The sequence below is a fragment of the Pectinophora gossypiella genome, chromosome 29 (genome assembly GCF_024362695.1).
Source record: "Pectinophora gossypiella chromosome 29, ilPecGoss1.1, whole genome shotgun sequence".
Taxonomy (NCBI): Eukaryota; Metazoa; Arthropoda; class Insecta; order Lepidoptera; family Gelechiidae; genus Pectinophora; species Pectinophora gossypiella.
This window is the reverse complement of record NC_065432.1, coordinates 4,663,710-4,682,517: the sequence shown is the minus strand read 5'-3', so window position 1 is coordinate 4,682,517 and position 18,808 is coordinate 4,663,710. Positions and strand designations below refer to the sequence as shown.

The 18,808-nt window shown below is 39.1% G+C and overlaps 2 protein-coding genes across 3 annotated transcripts in view; one reads left to right on the top strand and one right to left on the bottom strand.

Moving 5' to 3' along the window:
• LOC126379388 (catenin alpha) overlaps nt 1-18,808 on the top strand; it is an 89,958-nt gene that overhangs the window by 26,103 nt on the left and 45,047 nt on the right. The window lies entirely within an intron of this gene.
• LOC126379631 (larval cuticle protein LCP-17-like) lies at nt 1,606-8,933 on the bottom strand. The gene is made up of 4 exons (XM_050028463.1): nt 8,816-8,933; nt 4,785-4,988; nt 3,757-3,861; nt 1,606-2,971 (listed from the first exon to the last, which is right to left on the bottom strand). The coding sequence occupies exons 1-4, from the start codon at nt 8,816-8,818 to the stop codon at nt 2,876-2,878; spliced, it is 408 nt and encodes a 135-aa protein (XP_049884420.1). The 5' UTR covers nt 8,819-8,933; the 3' UTR covers nt 1,606-2,875.

The window sequence follows — 18,808 nt, the reverse complement described above, 5'->3', positions numbered from 1 at the left end:
ATAAGTAAAAAAAAAATACATGAATTTTGCGACGGAAAATTCCACTTATTAACACAGAATCATGGTCTGACTCATCCCCCTCGGTATTCGTTACGATAATTAAAACACATAATAACGGGTTCTTACCGCGTTTAAATGGGGATATGAGACTCCCGATATTCCCCATTTAAACGCGGTAAGAACCCGTTATTATGTGTTTTAATTATGATAATAACCGCGTAAACTTAAAACAATGTATTCGTTACGATGTCACTAACACCCTGCATAGGTCATTGTCATAGATTAAGAAATACTATGTATAGAACGGCAACTCTCCGCTCTCCACCAGCGTCTGAGCTAGGTTTACCTCAGGTAATGGCCCCGATTCCTGGAGACACCGTCTAATTTTATTTTAAGTTATATCTGTCATTTTCATATCCGTCGAAAAGGAAAGGGGCGGATGATTCACAGCTCTTAATTTTAGGAAGAATGAGTAAATGAACGTGTCGGGTTATTGACTGAACTAAAATTTTTAGACGGTTGGTTTAGATTTGTGCTTAAAATTGACGTGTGTTCCATAAATTTTATGCTTGTCGATTACCCGTCCCTTTCCTTTTCGGCGGATAAGAAAATGACAGATATAACTTAAAATAAAATTAGATGGTATTTACAGGAATTAGCACCAATAACCGCGTAAACTTAAAACAATGTATTCGTTACGATGTCACTAACACCCTGTATAGGTCATTGTCATAGATTAAGAAATACTATGTATAGAACGGCAACTCTCCGCTCTCCACCAGCGTCTGAGCTAGGTTTACTTCAGGTATTTTGTATGACGTGTCCGGGATGAGTCATTGTTATACAGGGGGTTAGTGACACCGTAACCCCGGCCACTTCATACAAAAAACCTCGTTTTACACAGACACTACACATTGACGTTATCGTACACGCGCATCTGTGTGTGTGACGTCAGCATACGATTGACGACTGTAGTAAGACCGAGGGGGTGAGGTAAACCTAGCTCAGCCGCTGGCGGGGAGCAGGGAGTTGCCGTTCTATACGTAGTATAATTCCTTATCATATACCGGTGTTGTAATCATGAATAGGTCACGGGTTATACGCGACCGTTTCTAAAAGATAAAAAAAAAGATATTTTACTTACCAACTTTATCGTTTTTATTAATTCTATTGATGTGTGTTCTTTACAAGTTTAATTTGTAGATTTCTCGTAATTACATACATACATACATAAACTCACGCCCGTAATCCCTAATGGGGTGGGCAGAGCCACAAGTAATCAAAGACAACTTGCAGCCACTGTTGATACGATGTCGTAAGCTGGATATGATGAACCTTATGGTGATAAGGGATCAGCCTATCGCCCATAACATTAGTCCCATCATGTTAGATGACACAATCCCTCTGTCGGTTTTTACGACATGCCCGGGAAGACAAGCAGCTGAACGTTTTCTACGTTTTTTATTTGCTCCCAGAACAGCATAGAAGCACCTCTCTCGTAATTCAGGTAATAAAAAGAATTAAATTGTATAATGGTATGGTAGCCCAGTTTGACTTAGCTTGTGTGGATGCCTTTTTTTATTAATTGAATGATTTCACAAAGAAGAAGTATAACATAATCTTTATTGAAAGCAAAAATTTATTTACAATAATTTGCAAGTTACAATGGCACTTACTGAGAAGCTTCACAGATTTTTTTGACGCCTGAACACCCCTTAAAGCTAATAAGCGTGATGCGTCGAGCATCAAGATGTGGAAGACAATTTTCGAAGCATTTTAAATTCCTCACAAAATCAAATGTATAAAAACAATTAAACTTGAGTATTTTATAAAAAAAAATACTTACAAAATATATTACAACTTACATTTTGGCATTAAATACTTGGCCGGACAAATGGGGAGCGCTGAAGGCTCTCACCCGGTACAACGTTTAAGACAACAGGCCTGAGGGTGCCCAGTTAGGCGCGAACCTCGGCTCAGGGCGTCGTCTGAGAGGAAAAATATTTGAAAGAATTAATCGACCCTAGTGGGTCGATAGCGATAAGCGCTGAATGAGGGAAATCGTCGACCACACCGGCGGGGTCGGTATCGGGGCCCTGAAGTGTTTGGTGTCGCGAGCTGATTGGCTGCCTCTATGGCTAGAGTAATCGGGTCGTCGGGATCGTACATATTATGTCCTTCGGACGCCGATACTTTTCAGTACCGTCCCTAAGCGGAGCCGACAGTAAAAAGGCGTAAAACTTGTGTAAAAACAGCTTTATTACTTAACCTTTAGGCAGATAAGACTAGAGAACAAGAAAGAACAATTTGAAAAAGAAAATCAGCCAGTAGCCCCGATTCCTGCAGACACCTCCTAATTTTATTTTAAGTTATACCCGTCATTTTCTTATCCGCCGAAAAGGAAAGGGACGGATTGTCTTCAAGTTAATTTTAAAACGAATGAATAACCCGGGCGAATAAAATAGGCGTCTCGCTGGTTTGTAATCCGTTTGACGTGCTGTCAAACTGTACTTAACTCTGTCGGATTATTGGCCGATGTAAAATTTTTACACGGTTGTTTTAGATTTGTGCTTAAAATTGACGTGTGTTCCATAAATTTTATGCTTGTCGATTAGCCGTCCCTTTCTTTTTCAACGGATAAGGAAATGACAGGTATAACTTAAAATAAAATTAGGTGGCGTCTGCAGGAATTAGCACCAGTCTCCTTACTATTAAAGAGTTTTTTACAACGGGAATATTCCCACTTTGGGAACGTTCCCGGGAATGGGAAACCACTGAAGATCCTTGCATAGTGCAATAATCAGTATCAATTCACAAGTTTCATCTTACTCTATGTTGGAGTATACTCCAATGTTTTGCTCTACGTTGGAGTGAGTTAATCCTGCTCCGGTTTGGGGGGGTGCTCTTGTATGTACTTCAGCGCGCGAAGGATGGCTTCCGGGATCGGTGGGGGGGTGGGAAGGTGCGAGCCCTGGGGGAGAAAAAAAATGTTATTTATTTTTAAAAAAATAACGGTTTGAAATGAAGAAGTCGTGCGTGATAAAAGAGAAAAAAGAACACAACAAAAATACAGTCGTACAAAAATACAGTCGTACAAAAATTCAGTCGTACACAAATACAGTCGCACAAAAATTCAGTCGTACACAAATACAGTCGTACACAAATACAGTCTTACACAACTACAGTCGTACACAAATACAGTCGTACACAAATACAGTCGTACACAAATACATGTCGTATACAAATACAGTCGTACAAAAATACAGTTGTACAAAAATACAGTTGTACAAAAATACAGTCGTACACAAATACTGTCGTACACAAATACAGTTGTACAAAAATTTTGTCGTACACAAATACAGTCGTACACAAATACAGTCGTACACAAATACTGTCGTACACAAATACAGTCGTACACAAATACTGTCGTACACAAATACAGTCGCACAAAAATACAGTCGTACAAAAATACAGTCGTAATCAAATACAGTCGTACACAGATACAGTCATACAAAAATACGTGGTAAGGACATTGCAGGCTTGGATCACCTGATTGTCCAAAAAAGTAAGATCATCCGTGATTCGGAAGGCACGTTAAGCCGTTGGTCACGGTTACTACTTATGATGTAAGTAAGTAGTCGTTACATGAGCCATGTCAGGGGCCTTTGGCGGCTCATTAGTAACCTTGATACCAGGGTTGATGTGGTTGGTACTCCACCTCACAACCCACACGATAGAACACCCGCTAGTCCATACCTGAGGTTGGTATCCGTTCTCGTCGGCGGTGTAAGCGAGGTGTACCACCTCACCCTCAGGGGACGTCCACTGAGCTTCGCCAGCAGCTGATTGGGCTGCGTTCTCCTGTAACAAAAAAAAAAAAAAAAATTTAAAATTTAAAACTGTTTATTTCAAATAAAAGAATATTACATTTTAAGGTTACATGCTGAATCTTAAAAGTATAAAGATTATTTGCATGCAACATAATACTGTTGAGTTCATTTCACTCGCAGTTATCTAGTGATTGTAGGTATTTATCTACTGTAAAGTGGCGCCTGAGTAGGTTTTTTATATAGTTGTCTTTTTTGACCGTTATTTTATTGATAATGTTGTTAGGTAGGTTATTATATACAAGACAAAGGGATTGTTACCCTTGATTCAGAATTTACCTCTGAACAGTTTCACATACATACATACAGGGTGTTAGTGACATCGTAACGAATACTAAGGGGAATGATTCAGACCATGATTTCCCGTCCAAAATTCCAGTGGAATTTCCCGTCGCAAAATTCATTATTTTTTTTGTTTTTGTTTTTTAATATTAGAATTTGACAATAATAGAATATGACATTTCCAGAATCTGTCTTTTACAGAATAAGTCATTAATAGAATGTGGCGTTTTCAGATTTTGTCATTTATAGAATTTGTCGTTTTAAGACTAGTGTGTCATTTCCAGAATATGGCATTTATCGACTAAACCATTTTAAATCACATACTTTTGCGATGGAAAATTACACTTGATATTAACTCAGTATAATGAGCTGAATCATTCCTCTCAGCGCAGCGGTATCAGTACTGGTTTGAGGCCGAGGAAACGGATTCTGGTAAGGCTCTAGCTAGAACATCACCGATTGAGACATTGGTCGGTGTACTGCGGAACGGAAGGCGATTGGGGCAACCACCGTTCTACACGCCCTATCTATGGAGTAATGGCGATTACTCCACCGACAAGAGCGCATTAAATAAAGAGAGAGAGAGAAAGTGTATTTATATTGTATTGTACTCACTGAGTTGGGGTTGTTGAGTTGTCCGTGCTCGTGCGCAGCTATTCCGTTATCTGTCTCGATGGCCCACTGGTACTGTCCCTCGAGACCCACATCCAGCTCCTGCTTCAGAATCTTCGCGTCCTTGTCAGGCCCACTGCTGGACTTGACTATGTGGGATACATCGGCCGCTGCGCAGGCGACGCATAAGGCGAGGATTAGGAATTTCTGTTGGGAGAATATAATCGATTATATACTTTATGAAAACACAAATATGACTTATATTATCTTACCCTTCTACTTACGGGCTTTGTAACTGGTATAGTATACAGGGTGTTAGTGACATCGTAACGAATACTCAGGGGGATGATTCAGACCATGATTCTGAGTTAATATCAAGTGGAATTTTCCGTCGCAAAATTCATGTTATTTTTTTAGTTTTTTTAAATTATTTTCAATTCTATTCTTTTGCGATTGAAAATTCCACTTGATATTAACTCAGAATAATGAGCTAAATCAGCCCCCTCAGTATTCGTTACGATGTCACTTACACCCCGTACAAGTACATACAGGTAGCCATACAAGTAGGTATGGGTGTTAGTGACACCGTAACGAACACTGAGGGGGATGATTCAAACCATGATTCTGAGTTGATATTAAGTGAAATTTCCTGTCGGAAAATTTATGATTTTTTTTTATGTTTTTTTAAATTATTTTCCGTTCCATACTTTTGCGACGGAAAGTTCCACTTGATATCAACTAAGAATCATGGCCTGAATCATCCCTCAAAGTTTTCGTTACGTGTCACTAACACCCTGTATATTAAGGGTGTTGGGACCCTCGACCATATACGTTTCGGCGACAATAGATAGCGTAAGTGTAGTCACACTATTCGGTGATCGATATAATAATAATAAATAAAAATCTTTATTCGTTTTAAACAATATTTTCTTATAAATGCTAGTTGAACCATCATATAACTAAATCTACATAGCTAGCACAAACACGGCCGTAGAAAAAGAACCCCGGGACAGAATCTGATAGAACTTTCCCAGAATCACAGGGACAGCATAAGCTTTCATTCATTACATATAAGTCTCATCAGTGGAGGTTCTTGGACCAGTTTCTTCGGACCCATTCTCCTTTATTGTAGAAATAGGTATTGTTTACATAATATGTCGCAATAGGCATGTACGGTCACGAGCATTAATATGTATACACTTTGGTACCATGTCACATTAACTTTTTTGACAAATTGAACTGTAAGTCTCACTAAATATCAAATATGTTAGTGCGACAGAGTCCTAAACTGGGTACATTATATTGCTCATGACTGTACCTGTAATGACTATGTGTATTGAATACTTTAGTAAATAAATAAATAACAGTATACGGGGTATTGCTCTAGAGCAATAAGGCCGCTCAAATTGTACTGTATTCAAGTGTTGTGTCTGATTGTTGAAATTTTAGTTTTGTGCAATAAAGTATATTTGATTTCATTTGATTTGATTTGTATATCATTGGAATTTATTTATTTATTTATTTTATTTATTTACTTTTAGGAAGATTAACAGCTGAATAGTACAGTAAATATAATCATTAGTAACTATATGCTAATTACAAATCTCCACCTATAGGTTTCAATATAGTTACTCTATAAAGTAGGCTAATGAAATTAACATAAAAAGAACGTTAATAAAATAAATTTCAAACATGCGTTCATAAAAGAGACAATAACAATCACAAACAGTGCCAGTTTACTCACTTTATCTATGCAATTCACTAAGTGATGGTGTTAAAATAGCCTTGTGTCAGTAGTCTTTTCACAGTGGTTGTGCTTGTGCTAAAGAGGTCAATATCCACGTTACTGGAAGCCTCGTTGAAACTTCTAGCTCCGCGCAAAAGAAATGCATTACGCCTGTAATTTACTCGCGTAAAGGGTGTGAACAATATGGGACGTTTCCGTAAATTCATTAAGTTAGTACGCAGCTTGACGTTACTAAGCAGCTCCGGACTATTAATGGTACCATTGGCAATATTCATAAAGAAACAGACATCGCCAATGTAGCGTCGGGCATGTAGCGATAAAAAATGGTAATTCCTGCATCGGTTTATGCACCAACAGGCATCGTAGGTTCGAATACTTTTACACATTCACTAAACAAACATACAATCGCAATACCAAACAAGTCGCAATGTATGGTCCGAGTTTTACCCGCGTGGGAACTTAGAACACTGTTTACATCCTTTCTACGACCAAGGACGCTAGTCGACATTTACTGAACTTTGACTAGCGCAGCACATCCGCGCGACAGGCCCCCATCGGCCCGTGCTCATGAATTAAAACCAGTGACTTGCCGTTTCCAGGGATATTCCCAAAGCTTTACCACGCGGGTAATAATAATAATAAAATAAAAAATTAAAAAGTGTTTACTTCAATCAATCAATCAATAATACTTTATTGCTCTCTCTCTCTATTTAAGAGCTGCGCTCTTGTCGGTGGAGTAACCGCCATTCCTCTCTTCTTCCCGCCAAAACCTTCACCTCCCGATACGACACGACCTGCACCTTCTCTTTTATTTGTTTCATAAATGTTATCCTAGGTCTACCCCTTCCTCTCTTCCCTTCAATTTTTCCTTCTATAATGTTTGTTATAAATGAATCGTGTCGTATCAGGTGGCCAATCATATTTCCTCTCCGGTTCTCTATAGTCTTCAATATGGTTCTCTTTTCTTCAATACCCTCCATCCTTCGCCAACACCACATCTCAAACGCTTCCAATCTCTCTCTGTCTCTCTGTGTCATAGTCCACGTTTCACTTCCATAGAGTGCAATGCTCCAAATATATGATTTAATAAAATACTTTATTGCACAACAACAAAACAAAGGACATAAACACTACTACTACTACTTCTCGTTTTAAGCAACATAAAGTTATGAGGCAACCCCAGGAAGCAAGGTTAATGCTTAAGTTGGGGATGTCTCTCTCTTACCCTAGTTGTTAACACTAAATAGTTGACTAGCAAAGCAAATATAAATAAATTATAAAAAAAAACAAAAAGAGAAAAGGTATCAATTAAAATTAATGATAACATGTCTAAAAGCCAATAACAAGACTACCAACCAAAGGGTAAAGCTCGGACTTTGCGAGTTGTAAGGAAGTGCGATTGTATGTTCGTTGAGTGTGTAGGCTACGTGCGTCGTCGACGCTAGTCATACCTACCTGACTAAACACATTACGTATATCGTTAAAAGCAATTACATAATAACATAATACATCAATAGCCCATATATATGTCCCACTGCTGGGCACAGGCCTCCCCTCAATCAACCGGAGCGGGGATTGGAGCATACCACCACGCTGCTCCACTGCGGGTTCGTGGAGGTATTTTTACGGCTAATAGCCGGGACCAACGGCTTAACGTGCCCTCCGAAGCACGGAATCATCTTAATTTTTCGGACAATCAGGTGATTCAAGCCTGAAAAGTCCTTACCAAACAAAGGACAGTCTCACAAAGTGATTTCGACACCCGGACCTCCAGATCGTGAGCCTCACGCTCTAACCACTAGACCATGGAGGCTGTTATGTATTTTATTTTTGCAAAACTAATAATTCTTTGACATCATCGAAGTTCAGCCTGACTCTATGATTTTCGAATACATGTTTGGACCATAAATTATTACCACGTGCTCAGCAGTGAAGGAAAACATCGTGAGGAAACCCACATTCCCGAGAAATGCGTTTCGGAGGTGTGCGACCTAACCTGTATTGGGCTGGTTTTCGCTTCGCGGGTTGGAAGGTCAGACAGGCAGTCGCTTCTGCAAACGACCTGCCAAATCTTCAGGTTAGGTAAGCGGACCCCGGGAAAACGGTACGCTAGGGAGATGATGATAGACTTTCACTGATTGGCCGGACAAATGGGGAGCGCTAAGGCTTAAAGATCTCACGCGTGATATTGCTTTGCCTCGTTAGGCGTTCACTATAGGGCCGGTCAAACGCAGCCGAAAAGTTTCTCCAAAAAAATCCACAAGTTGGTAATCGTCACAGCACTCACCATGGTAAAGCAGTGTCCACACAATACTACCTGCGCAAGCGCAACGCGACTCTTATATAGCCTCTGACATGCGCACTAAGCAAGGACGCGGGAGCTTTGTAGTGTGTGAACGGATGCGCGTCGCGGCTTAGTGTGGAACTTTAATATTGACATAACATAAGCTTACAACTATATCCCAATTGGGGTAGTCAGAGGTACATCCATCGCAAGATGAACTAAGTACCAACACCTCACCGAGCTTTCTGTTAGACCAATCAATGTTATCTGTCTTAAAAAAACTCACAAAGAGAAAATTAAATCAGAAAAATATCTGACTCAGACGGGATTTGAACTCTTTTTTTTTGTTTGCCGATGGCCCCGATTCCTGCAGACACCTCCTAATTTTACTTTAAGTTATACCTGTCATTTTCTTATCCACCGAAAAGGAAAGGGACGGATGATTGACAGCTTCATTTTAGGAAGAATGAGTAAATGAATGAATAACCAAATTAAATAAATAAATAAAAATAAATAATAATAAATAAAACGAATAGGCCTCTGTGGTCCAGTGGTTGAGCGTTCACGATCCGGAGGCCCCGAGTTCGAATCCCGGTGGGGACATATCACAAAAACCACTTTTGTGATCCCTAGTTTGGCAAGGACATTACAGGCTGATCACCTGATTGCCCGAAAGTAAGATGATCCGTGCGTCGGAAGGCACGTTAAGCCGTTGGTCCCGGTTAATACTTACTGATGTAAGTACGTAGTCGCTACATAAGTCAGGGCCTTTGATGGCTCAATAATAACCCTGACACCAGGCTTGATGAGGCTGGTATTCCACAATACAATACAAATATACTTTCTTGCACCAAAATAAAAAGAAATAATTACAAAAAGACTCTTAACTAGGTACATGGCAAATGGCGGCCTTATCGCTTAAAACGATTTCTTCCAGACAACCATAAGGAGAGGAATTTAAAGATTGCGGGTACAAACTCACAACAAACATGATAAGAAGAATGTTCTAACATAAAGAATTAAGGTATTTTTTTTTCATAATGGCCTCCGTGGTTTGCATTAAGACCTCGACCTTTCGAACATTCGGATTTTTAAAGACGTGACTTATTGTAGATTTGCCGCAGATGGCATTAACTACTTGGCCGGACAAATGGGGAGCGTTGAAGGCTCTCACCCGGTACAAGGTTTAAGACAACAGGCCTGAGGGTGCTCAGTTGGGCGCGAACCTTGGCTCAGGGCGTCGTCTGAGAGGAAAAATATTTGTAAGAATTAACCTCTCATATGCCGAGATACCAGACACAATAGATTTTACATTGTGTCTGGTCGAGATCCGCGTTCCGGCGTTTAAGGGGTTAATCGACCCTAGTGGGTCGATAGCGATAAGCGCTTATTGAGGGAAACGGAACATTCGGACACTCAGTAATCTCTGTGTTATTTCGTGTTACTATTACTTGTCACATATTGTACAGAAAGTTCAAAATTTCCTTGCAAAGTAAATTAAAAACATTAGCCGTGAGTAGTGTTGGGTTCTTACCCGGAAAATTCCCGCGATTTGGGAATTTTCCCAATTCTGAGGGAAAAAACCCGAAAAATTCCCATTTCAAGGGAAAATATTTTTTATCGCATATATTTGTATTAAAAGTAAGGATTTCCAACAAAGACCATTTGAAAAAAATGTATGCCTACTTTATGCCCAATTTATCTTCTGTCGTAGTGTCGTATGAACTCTTAAAAAACTTAAAAGAGATCATCGGATGTCAAAGTGCCGGCCAAAAAATAATTTTGCTATATTACGTTAGATCTTATCCATATGAATATGAGCATTTATTACTATGGACCAAAGCTGTAGGGTCAATATCTTCGGTTTTATTAAATTTTAAAAAACTGTATTTTTCATACATGAAACAATATTTGTATATCCCGTTAGAACTTATCCATTTGACCATTTATTATTAGGGCACCAAACGTCTATGACCATTATTTTGACTTTTGTTGGACTTTACGTTATAGTTTCTGTGTGAAAAGTGCCGGTCAGCAAAAAACACGTGTCAAAGCTATCGAGAAGATACCTGTAAACATTATTCACTATGACAAAAACGTGTATGACCATTAATTAGTTTGGCTTTTGTTGGATTAAAAAAAAACTTGAGTTTTGATTCATTTTGTATAAAAATTAAATATAACAGGCGCGTTATTTAAAGGATCGTCAGAATGTTTATTACTATGGCATTAAACGACTATGATCAATATTTTTAACTTAATTCGATTTTCCAAAAATCAAAAAAAAGTTTTATCTAGTGATAATGGAACTATCTTGCTAAAGGCGTAATATGGTGGTCGTCTTTTGAAAAATAGGTTTGCGTTTGACCACTACCTTATCTGATGGTGATACACGCTTAAGAAACTACTTTTTTTAAAGAAAAGTGTATACAAGTAATAAACAGTGGGGTGATAGAGGTACCTACTATGTTATCGGCCGAGTAGCACCAGGATATTGTGATAGGCATACTTGCAAAGTACAACTACCCGACTCCTGTTTTCCCTAACAGATACTTCAGACGTCATGCCAATATACGAGTTTCGTCACTAGATGACAAGCTTATCTTTGGAGGGTGGTAACCATTTACGGTCGAGGTGAATCAATACCATAATTCAACCTAAACTTAGGCCGTAACGTTGAGTCGAATGCAAAAACTACAGCCAACGTCATATCTAAAATCAGATAGTATTAATATAGAAGTTCACCTAACAACACACAAAACAAAAACACAAAGTAAGTATTTATCTGACTAATAACTAGCCATTGGGAAAGCTCTGCTTGTTGTCATTGTTAAAATGTATAAAACAAAGTTTTTTTAAAAAGTCCAATAAAAGCCAAAGTCGACATTTGGTAGTATAGTAAAAATACGTCGTTCAAGTCGTTTACCAAAAGATTTGACTTATTTTGTTTCGCTGGCTGACATTTTCCCACTTGAACCAAAACGGAAAGAGAGACGAATAAAAAGTCAAGATAACGGTCAAAAATGTTTTGCGCCAGATTATTAAATGTTCTAAAGGTCCTTTGTAATCCGCCGTACCGCATTTTTACCCAAAGCACTTTATTTTCATACAAAATAAATAAGAAACAAAATTTTTAAAATACACTAAAAGCCAAACCAATGGTCATACAAGTTTGGCGCTATAGAAAAAAATGTTAACAGACATCTACTCGATACTCTCAACATGATATTTTTGCTGGTCGGCATTTTTCATATTTCAACTAAAACGTAAATTCCAAAAATAATGTCAAAATAATGGTCATAGATGTTTGGTGTTATTAAAAAATATTGAGAAGCAACTATTAGACAGATTCGACGTATTTTTTTCGATGGCCGGCATTTTAACGTATTAACCAAAACTGAAAGTCCAAATAATGGTCATAGAAGTTTGGCGCCATACTAATAAATGTTCTAACGGTCCTTTGTAATACGCCTGTATACCTTTTTTTCCCAACGGACATAATATTATTTTTTATAAAATGTATGAAAAGTCGAGATTTTTAAAATCCAATTAAAGACAAACTAATGGTCATACACGTCTGGTGTCATAGTAAAAAATGTTCAGAACAATCTACTCGAAAGGTTTGACACATTTTTTTTCTCTGACCGGCACTTTCAAATTTGGGCCGGCCAAAGTATGGAAAGCCGATGATCTCCTTTGTAATATATTTTGAATGGAATGTTCGATTTTAATAATTCCATGCAAAGATATCTACATATTATAGGATATATAGGATGCTTTTGGCACGAGAGAATGTCATCATCGAGGAGCAACATGGTTTTGTGCAAGAAATTGGGAGGCACGAATACCTACAGATATTATTTACTTGAACTATGGAAAAGCTTTTGATCGAGTTCCTGTCACACCATTGATTGCTAAATTAGAGCCCTTTGGAATCAGAGGCAATGTCGTGAAGTGGATTGAAGACTTCCTGTCAAATCGCACATTCTCTGTGCGTATCGGAGAATCATACTCTGTTCCCAGAAAAGTCCTCAGCGGTGTGCCGCAGGGATCGGTGTTAGGACCTATTTTATTCAGTATCTACCTTACATATCTTAAACATGGTATCATGTCTGATATATCACTCTTTGCAGATGACACGAAAATAACGGGGAATCCACTTATTAGCCATAATATAATCCAAGATGATCTTGATAGAGTAATTGCTTGGACCCGAGATTGGCTAATCACATTAAACGTAGACAAATGCACTGTGTTGCATGTTGGCAGTAACCACCCCACGTTGAGTTACACCATTGACTCAAAACCTCTCGAGTGTGTTAAAAAACAAAAGGACCTTGGCATAACGATAACACATAATCTAAAGTGGGACGAACACATTATTGGAATCACTAAGAAGAATAACTCCCTTTTATACATAATTAGAAAAGCTTTTTATCATATAGATACGGAATTGTTTCTTAGGCTTTACAAAACTTACTTACGTCAGACCGCTGTTAAAACATGGGTTTCAAATATGGAGACTTTACTATCGGAAGGACATTGCACTACTAGAGAGAGTCCAAAGAAGAGCAACAAAGATGGTGACAGTACTGGTTGGCCGGAGTGGACCTTAGCGGGGGCCGCAGGACTCTCACCTCTGGCTTGCCTTCATTGGCCAGCCAGAGTGGGGCGTTAGAGCTATACGCTCGCAGGGTGGAAGTGAAAGATGCATAAGTCGCGAGTTGGTAAGGCGGGTAAACCGTCTCGCAGAAAGCGGTGTACACCTCTTGACACCCTGAGATGCTCACAACCATGTTGCTGTCTTGCCGTCCAGTCGCGTCGGCTAGATAGGTGGCCCAACCAGTGAGTGACGAGTCACCGCCTGCCCAATGTATCTCTGTTATTAACATTGGTCGAGCAGGCGCAGTAGCCCCAGTATATACGTAGGTTCACTAATAGCCCAGTTCCTTTTGTTCCCATAATCTGCAATAGTCCTACACGAACCAGGGATTGTCTTTGGGTGCACTCCCAAAGTGCATACAGGGATAATCGCCGGTTGGTGTCACAACACATTTAGAGTAAATTGTCTTAAGGGGCCTCTACGTGTTGGCTTCGGCCCCACGCACACCTTCCAAAAGTCCGGGACTCCATTACAGACCCGACCCGAGACATGGAAACGACATACAAATAATAATAAGATTAAAAATAATTAAATAAAAAATATTTTCCCATGATTCGGGAATTTTTCGGGTGTTTATTTTATTTTCCCATATTTTCCCGATATTTTTTCTTTCCCACCCAATTTTTTCTTTCCCTGCCCATCAATAGCCGTGAGTAATTCATTTTTTACGAAATGGCAACGCAGAGCGGGAGGACGTCAGCTGAGCTAACCTTGAAATGTTAGCTGTCAGACTTTGGCGGGAACGGGACGGTTGCTTTCATTGAATAATCTAAATAATTAATACGAAGTGGTGTTTTGTCGTCAATGATTGCATTAAGTTAGTCGGAAAACATTCGCGATAGTGATATTATATCGGAATATTCAATAAACAAAGTGTATCTATGTATTTTCGCTTCGTGCCAACAAGCCGCTTTATAACTCGAAAGTTTATGCGGACTTTTGAGTTAACTCGTTTGGGGTTCGGAGTAGGAGTCTGCTCCGAGGGTTTAGGTTTCATCATTCATCGTCATCACCTTTCATCATTTCATTAATCACCATCAAGAAAAAAAATACTTAAGACATGGCTGTATGGGCATAGTTCCCTTTGCCTTGCTCTTAGACGAACACAAGACATTTGATATCATCTCAGAATCATGGTCTGAATCATCCCTCAAAGTTTTCGTTACAATGTCACTAACACTGTATATAACTATAGGTATACAATTATACATAGACTAAGAATATTCTACTGATACTGAGAATTATTGAGGACAGAAGAGGCAAGATGATTGGACACCTAATAAGACACGACGAATTCATTAACAACATCATAGAAGGAAAGCTAGAAGGAAAGAGAGGAAGGGGAAGACCAAGAAGAGCTTACATGGAACAGATTAAAGAAAAGGTTAACGTCGTGTCTTATAGGGAAGTCAAGGAATTGGCCTTTGATAGACTGGAATGGAAAATGCTACACCGACAAGAGCGTGGCTCTTAAATTGATGATGATGAAGAATATTCTATAGATATAAAGTTTATGTGAGGTGAGGAGCTCGGTGGCGCAGCGGTAAACGCGCTCGGTCTGCGATTGTTGAAGTTAAGCAACTTTCGCAAAGGCCTGTCATAGGATGGGCGACCACAAAAAAAGTTTTCATCTCGAGCTCCTCCGTGCTTCGGAAGGCACGTTAAGCCGTTGGTCCCGGCTGCATTAGCAGTCGTTAATAACCACCAATCCGCACTGGGCCCGCGTGATGGTTTAAGGCCCGATCTCAATATCCATCCATAGGGAAGGCCCGTGCCCCAGCAGTGGGGACGTTAATGGGCTGGTGATGATGTGATGATGAAAGTTTATGTATGTATGTTTACGCGAAGCCGCGGGTAATAACTAGTACGTAATATTCGGCCGGTTGGAATACAAGTAGGTAGGGTCATGGTCGGCTGCTGTGACGTCATAAGGGGACATCTCCACATTTTGGACCAAGGTATTCTCCATACTTATCGACACCATCATCTTCTGTGACAAGCTAGAGTCGCATAAATCTTGTTAGGGTTCCGTTCTTTTTTTTCTTTAATATCTTCTTCTATGTGGGTTGTGAGGTGGATTACCAACCTCATCAACCCTGGTGTCGGGGTTATTGTTGAGCCGCCAAATGCCCTGACTCATGTACCTAACGACTACTTACATCAGTAAGTAGTAACAGGGACCAACGGCTCAACGTGCCTTCCGAAGCACGGATCATCTTACTTTCGGACAATCTGGTGATCAGTCTGTAATGTCCTAACCGAACTAGGGATCACGAATTTTTGTGGTATGTCTCCACCGGGATTTGAACACGGGACCTCCGGATCGTGAGCCCAACGCTCAACCACTGGACCATGGAGGACCCGGTGGTTGAATGGTTAACACGCTCGTCCCGGCTGGACAAGACCTGTGGGTTCAAGTCCGAGTCAGATTTTCTTTTGATTAGTATTATGACTGATAATCATTTATGATCCAAACTTGAATTCGTAAACAAATTCGCCTATCATTGGTTTAGGTATGTGTTGGATTCGAACCTGCGACCTCAAAGTGAGAGGCAAGCGTTTTACCAACTGGTATTCAAATTCAAAAATATCTTTATTCAGTACACTTTGAATCGTCAATTTTTAAATAACGAACGTCTCATCCGCCTAAAACTACTGCAGCTTCTCACAACCTGTATAGCCGGGGAAAAGAAGCTGCAAGAAAAACCTCGGCACAGGGCCCTAGACGTTCTTTAAAAAAATAAAAATAAACATAAAATATTGGTATACAATTGAGTAATTTAGCTGCCTAATATCAGTTCTCAGACAGTTAATCCCATGCATTCATATCTTCTAAATAATCACTAACTTTATAATAACCTTTTTTGTAAAGTTTTTGTTTAACTACTGTCTTAAAACAGTTGAAAGGCAAATTCTGAATGTCAATGGGAATCTTATTGTAAAAACGTATAAATTGCCCCTTAAAAGATGTAGTAATCTTATGTAATCGACTGACTTGTAAAGCAAGTTTATTTTTATTCCGGGTATTAACAATGTGCCGACATATTACAGTTCATCTATACTTATAATAAATCTGTAGAGAGGTCAATTCTGTACATTAAATATTTTTTCAAAATAACTATCAGGGGGTGATAAGTGGTCGATACTGATGCCAAAAATGCAATCAGTAAAATTTTTGTCTGTCTGTCTGTCTGTCTGTCTGTCTGTATGTTCCTTATAGAAACAAAAACTACTGGACAGATTTTAATGAAACTTGGTACAATTATTCTTCACACTCCTGGACAGGTTATAGTATACTTTTCATCACGCTACAATCAATAGGAGCAGAGTAGTGAAGGGAAATCCTTTTGTATGAAAAATCTAAACCACTCAAGTTAGACGTTTAAAATTTGGCATGCAGGTACCTTAGATACCGTAGAGGTGCACTAAGAAAGGAATTCCCGAAATTCCTACGGGAACGGGAATTAGCGGGAAAATCCTTTTGTATGAAAAATCTAAACCACTGAAGTTAGACGTTTGAAATTTGGCATGCAGGTACCTTAGATACCGTAGAGGTGTACTAAGAAAGAAATTCCCGAAATTCCCACGGGAACGGGAATTAGCGGGAAAATCCTTTTGTATGAAAAATCTAAACCACTCAAGTTAGACGTTTGAAATTTGGCATGCAGATACCTTAGGTACCGTAGAGGTGCATTAAGAAAGGAATTCCCGAAATTCTCACGAGAACGGGAATTAGCGGGAAAATCCTTTTGTATGAAAAATCTAAACCACTCAAGTTAGACGTTTGAAATTTGTCATGCAGGTACCTTAGGTACCGTAGAGGTGCACTAAGAAAGGAATTCCCGAAATTCCCACGAGAACGGGAATTAGCGGGAAAATCCTTTTGTATGAAAAATCTAAACCATTCAAGTTAGATGTTTGAAATTTGTCATGCAGGTACCTTAGGTACCGTGGAGGTGCACTAAGAAAGGAATTCCCGAAATTCCCACGGGAACGGGAATTAACGGGAAAATCCTTTTGTATGAAAAATCTAAACCATTCAAGTTAGATGTTTGAAATTTGGCTCGCAGGTACCTTAGATACCGTAGAGGTGCACTAAGAAAGGAATTCCCGAAATTCCCACGGGAACGGGAATTAGCGGGAAAATCCTTTTGTATGAAAAATCTACACCACTCAAGTTAGACGTTTGAAATTTGGCATGCAGGTATTTTAGTAAACTTAAAGCTTAGTTGCAACAGGATATTACAAAATTCCCACGGGAACGGTAGTTAGCGGGAAAAAACATTTGTATGAAAAAATCAAATCTAAATAAAAGGAGAAACTGACTGACTCAGTGACTGACATATCAACGCATAGCCTAAACGGCTAAACGTAAGCATTTGAAATTTGGAAGGGACATAGCTTAGGTACCGTAGAGGTGCACTAAGAAAGGAATTCCCGGAATTCCCACGGGAACGGAAATTAGCGGGAAAATCCTTTTGTATGAAAAATCTAAACCGCTTAAGTTAGACGCTTGAAATTTGGCATGCAGGTACCTTAGTTAACTTAAAGCTTAGTTGCAACTGGATATAGCAAAATTCCCATGGAAACGGGAGTTAGCGGGAAAAAACATTTGTATGAAAAAATCGAAACCGCATAAGATAGATGTTTTCAATTCAATTTAATTAAATTATTTATTGCATTCCATGTAGTACAATGGGGTGTTACATAGGCATAGGAACTTAAACATGGACCCTGTAGGGCACAGCAACGTTGAAGGGAAGAGAGGAAGTGTGTATTAAAATTAAAACTCAATGAACAATCAATTAAAAAAAAATCAATTCAATCAATTGATTCAATCTAGCATGCATGCATACCTTAGTAAATATAAAGTTTATTTTTGGCTGTATTTTCAAAAATGGGAGTTATTGGGAAAAAATTGTATGAAAAAATCTAAACTGCATAAGTATGCACTCCCACACACACAAAGATCTCTCTCTTATATAACACGCCACGCGGACGAAGTCGCGGGCAAAAGCTAGTTGTAAATAAATAAATATATTTCAAATTACGAACCTTTCGTCACTGAACCCTAAAGCAGCAAATATCAAGATGAGCTGCTTTAATCGATCGAATGAGAATTATGTAGGTCGACTGACTCACGGCGATTAAGTGTACTTATACTTTTTACGGTTTAACACGTTATACTTAAGACGGCGATGCGTGTGCGCTTAATGATTCATTTTCGTGTTGAATTACACGTATACAGGGTGTTAGTGACATTGTATCGAATACTGAGGAGGATGATTCCGCTCATGATTCTGAGTTAATATCAAGTGGAATTTCCTGTCGGA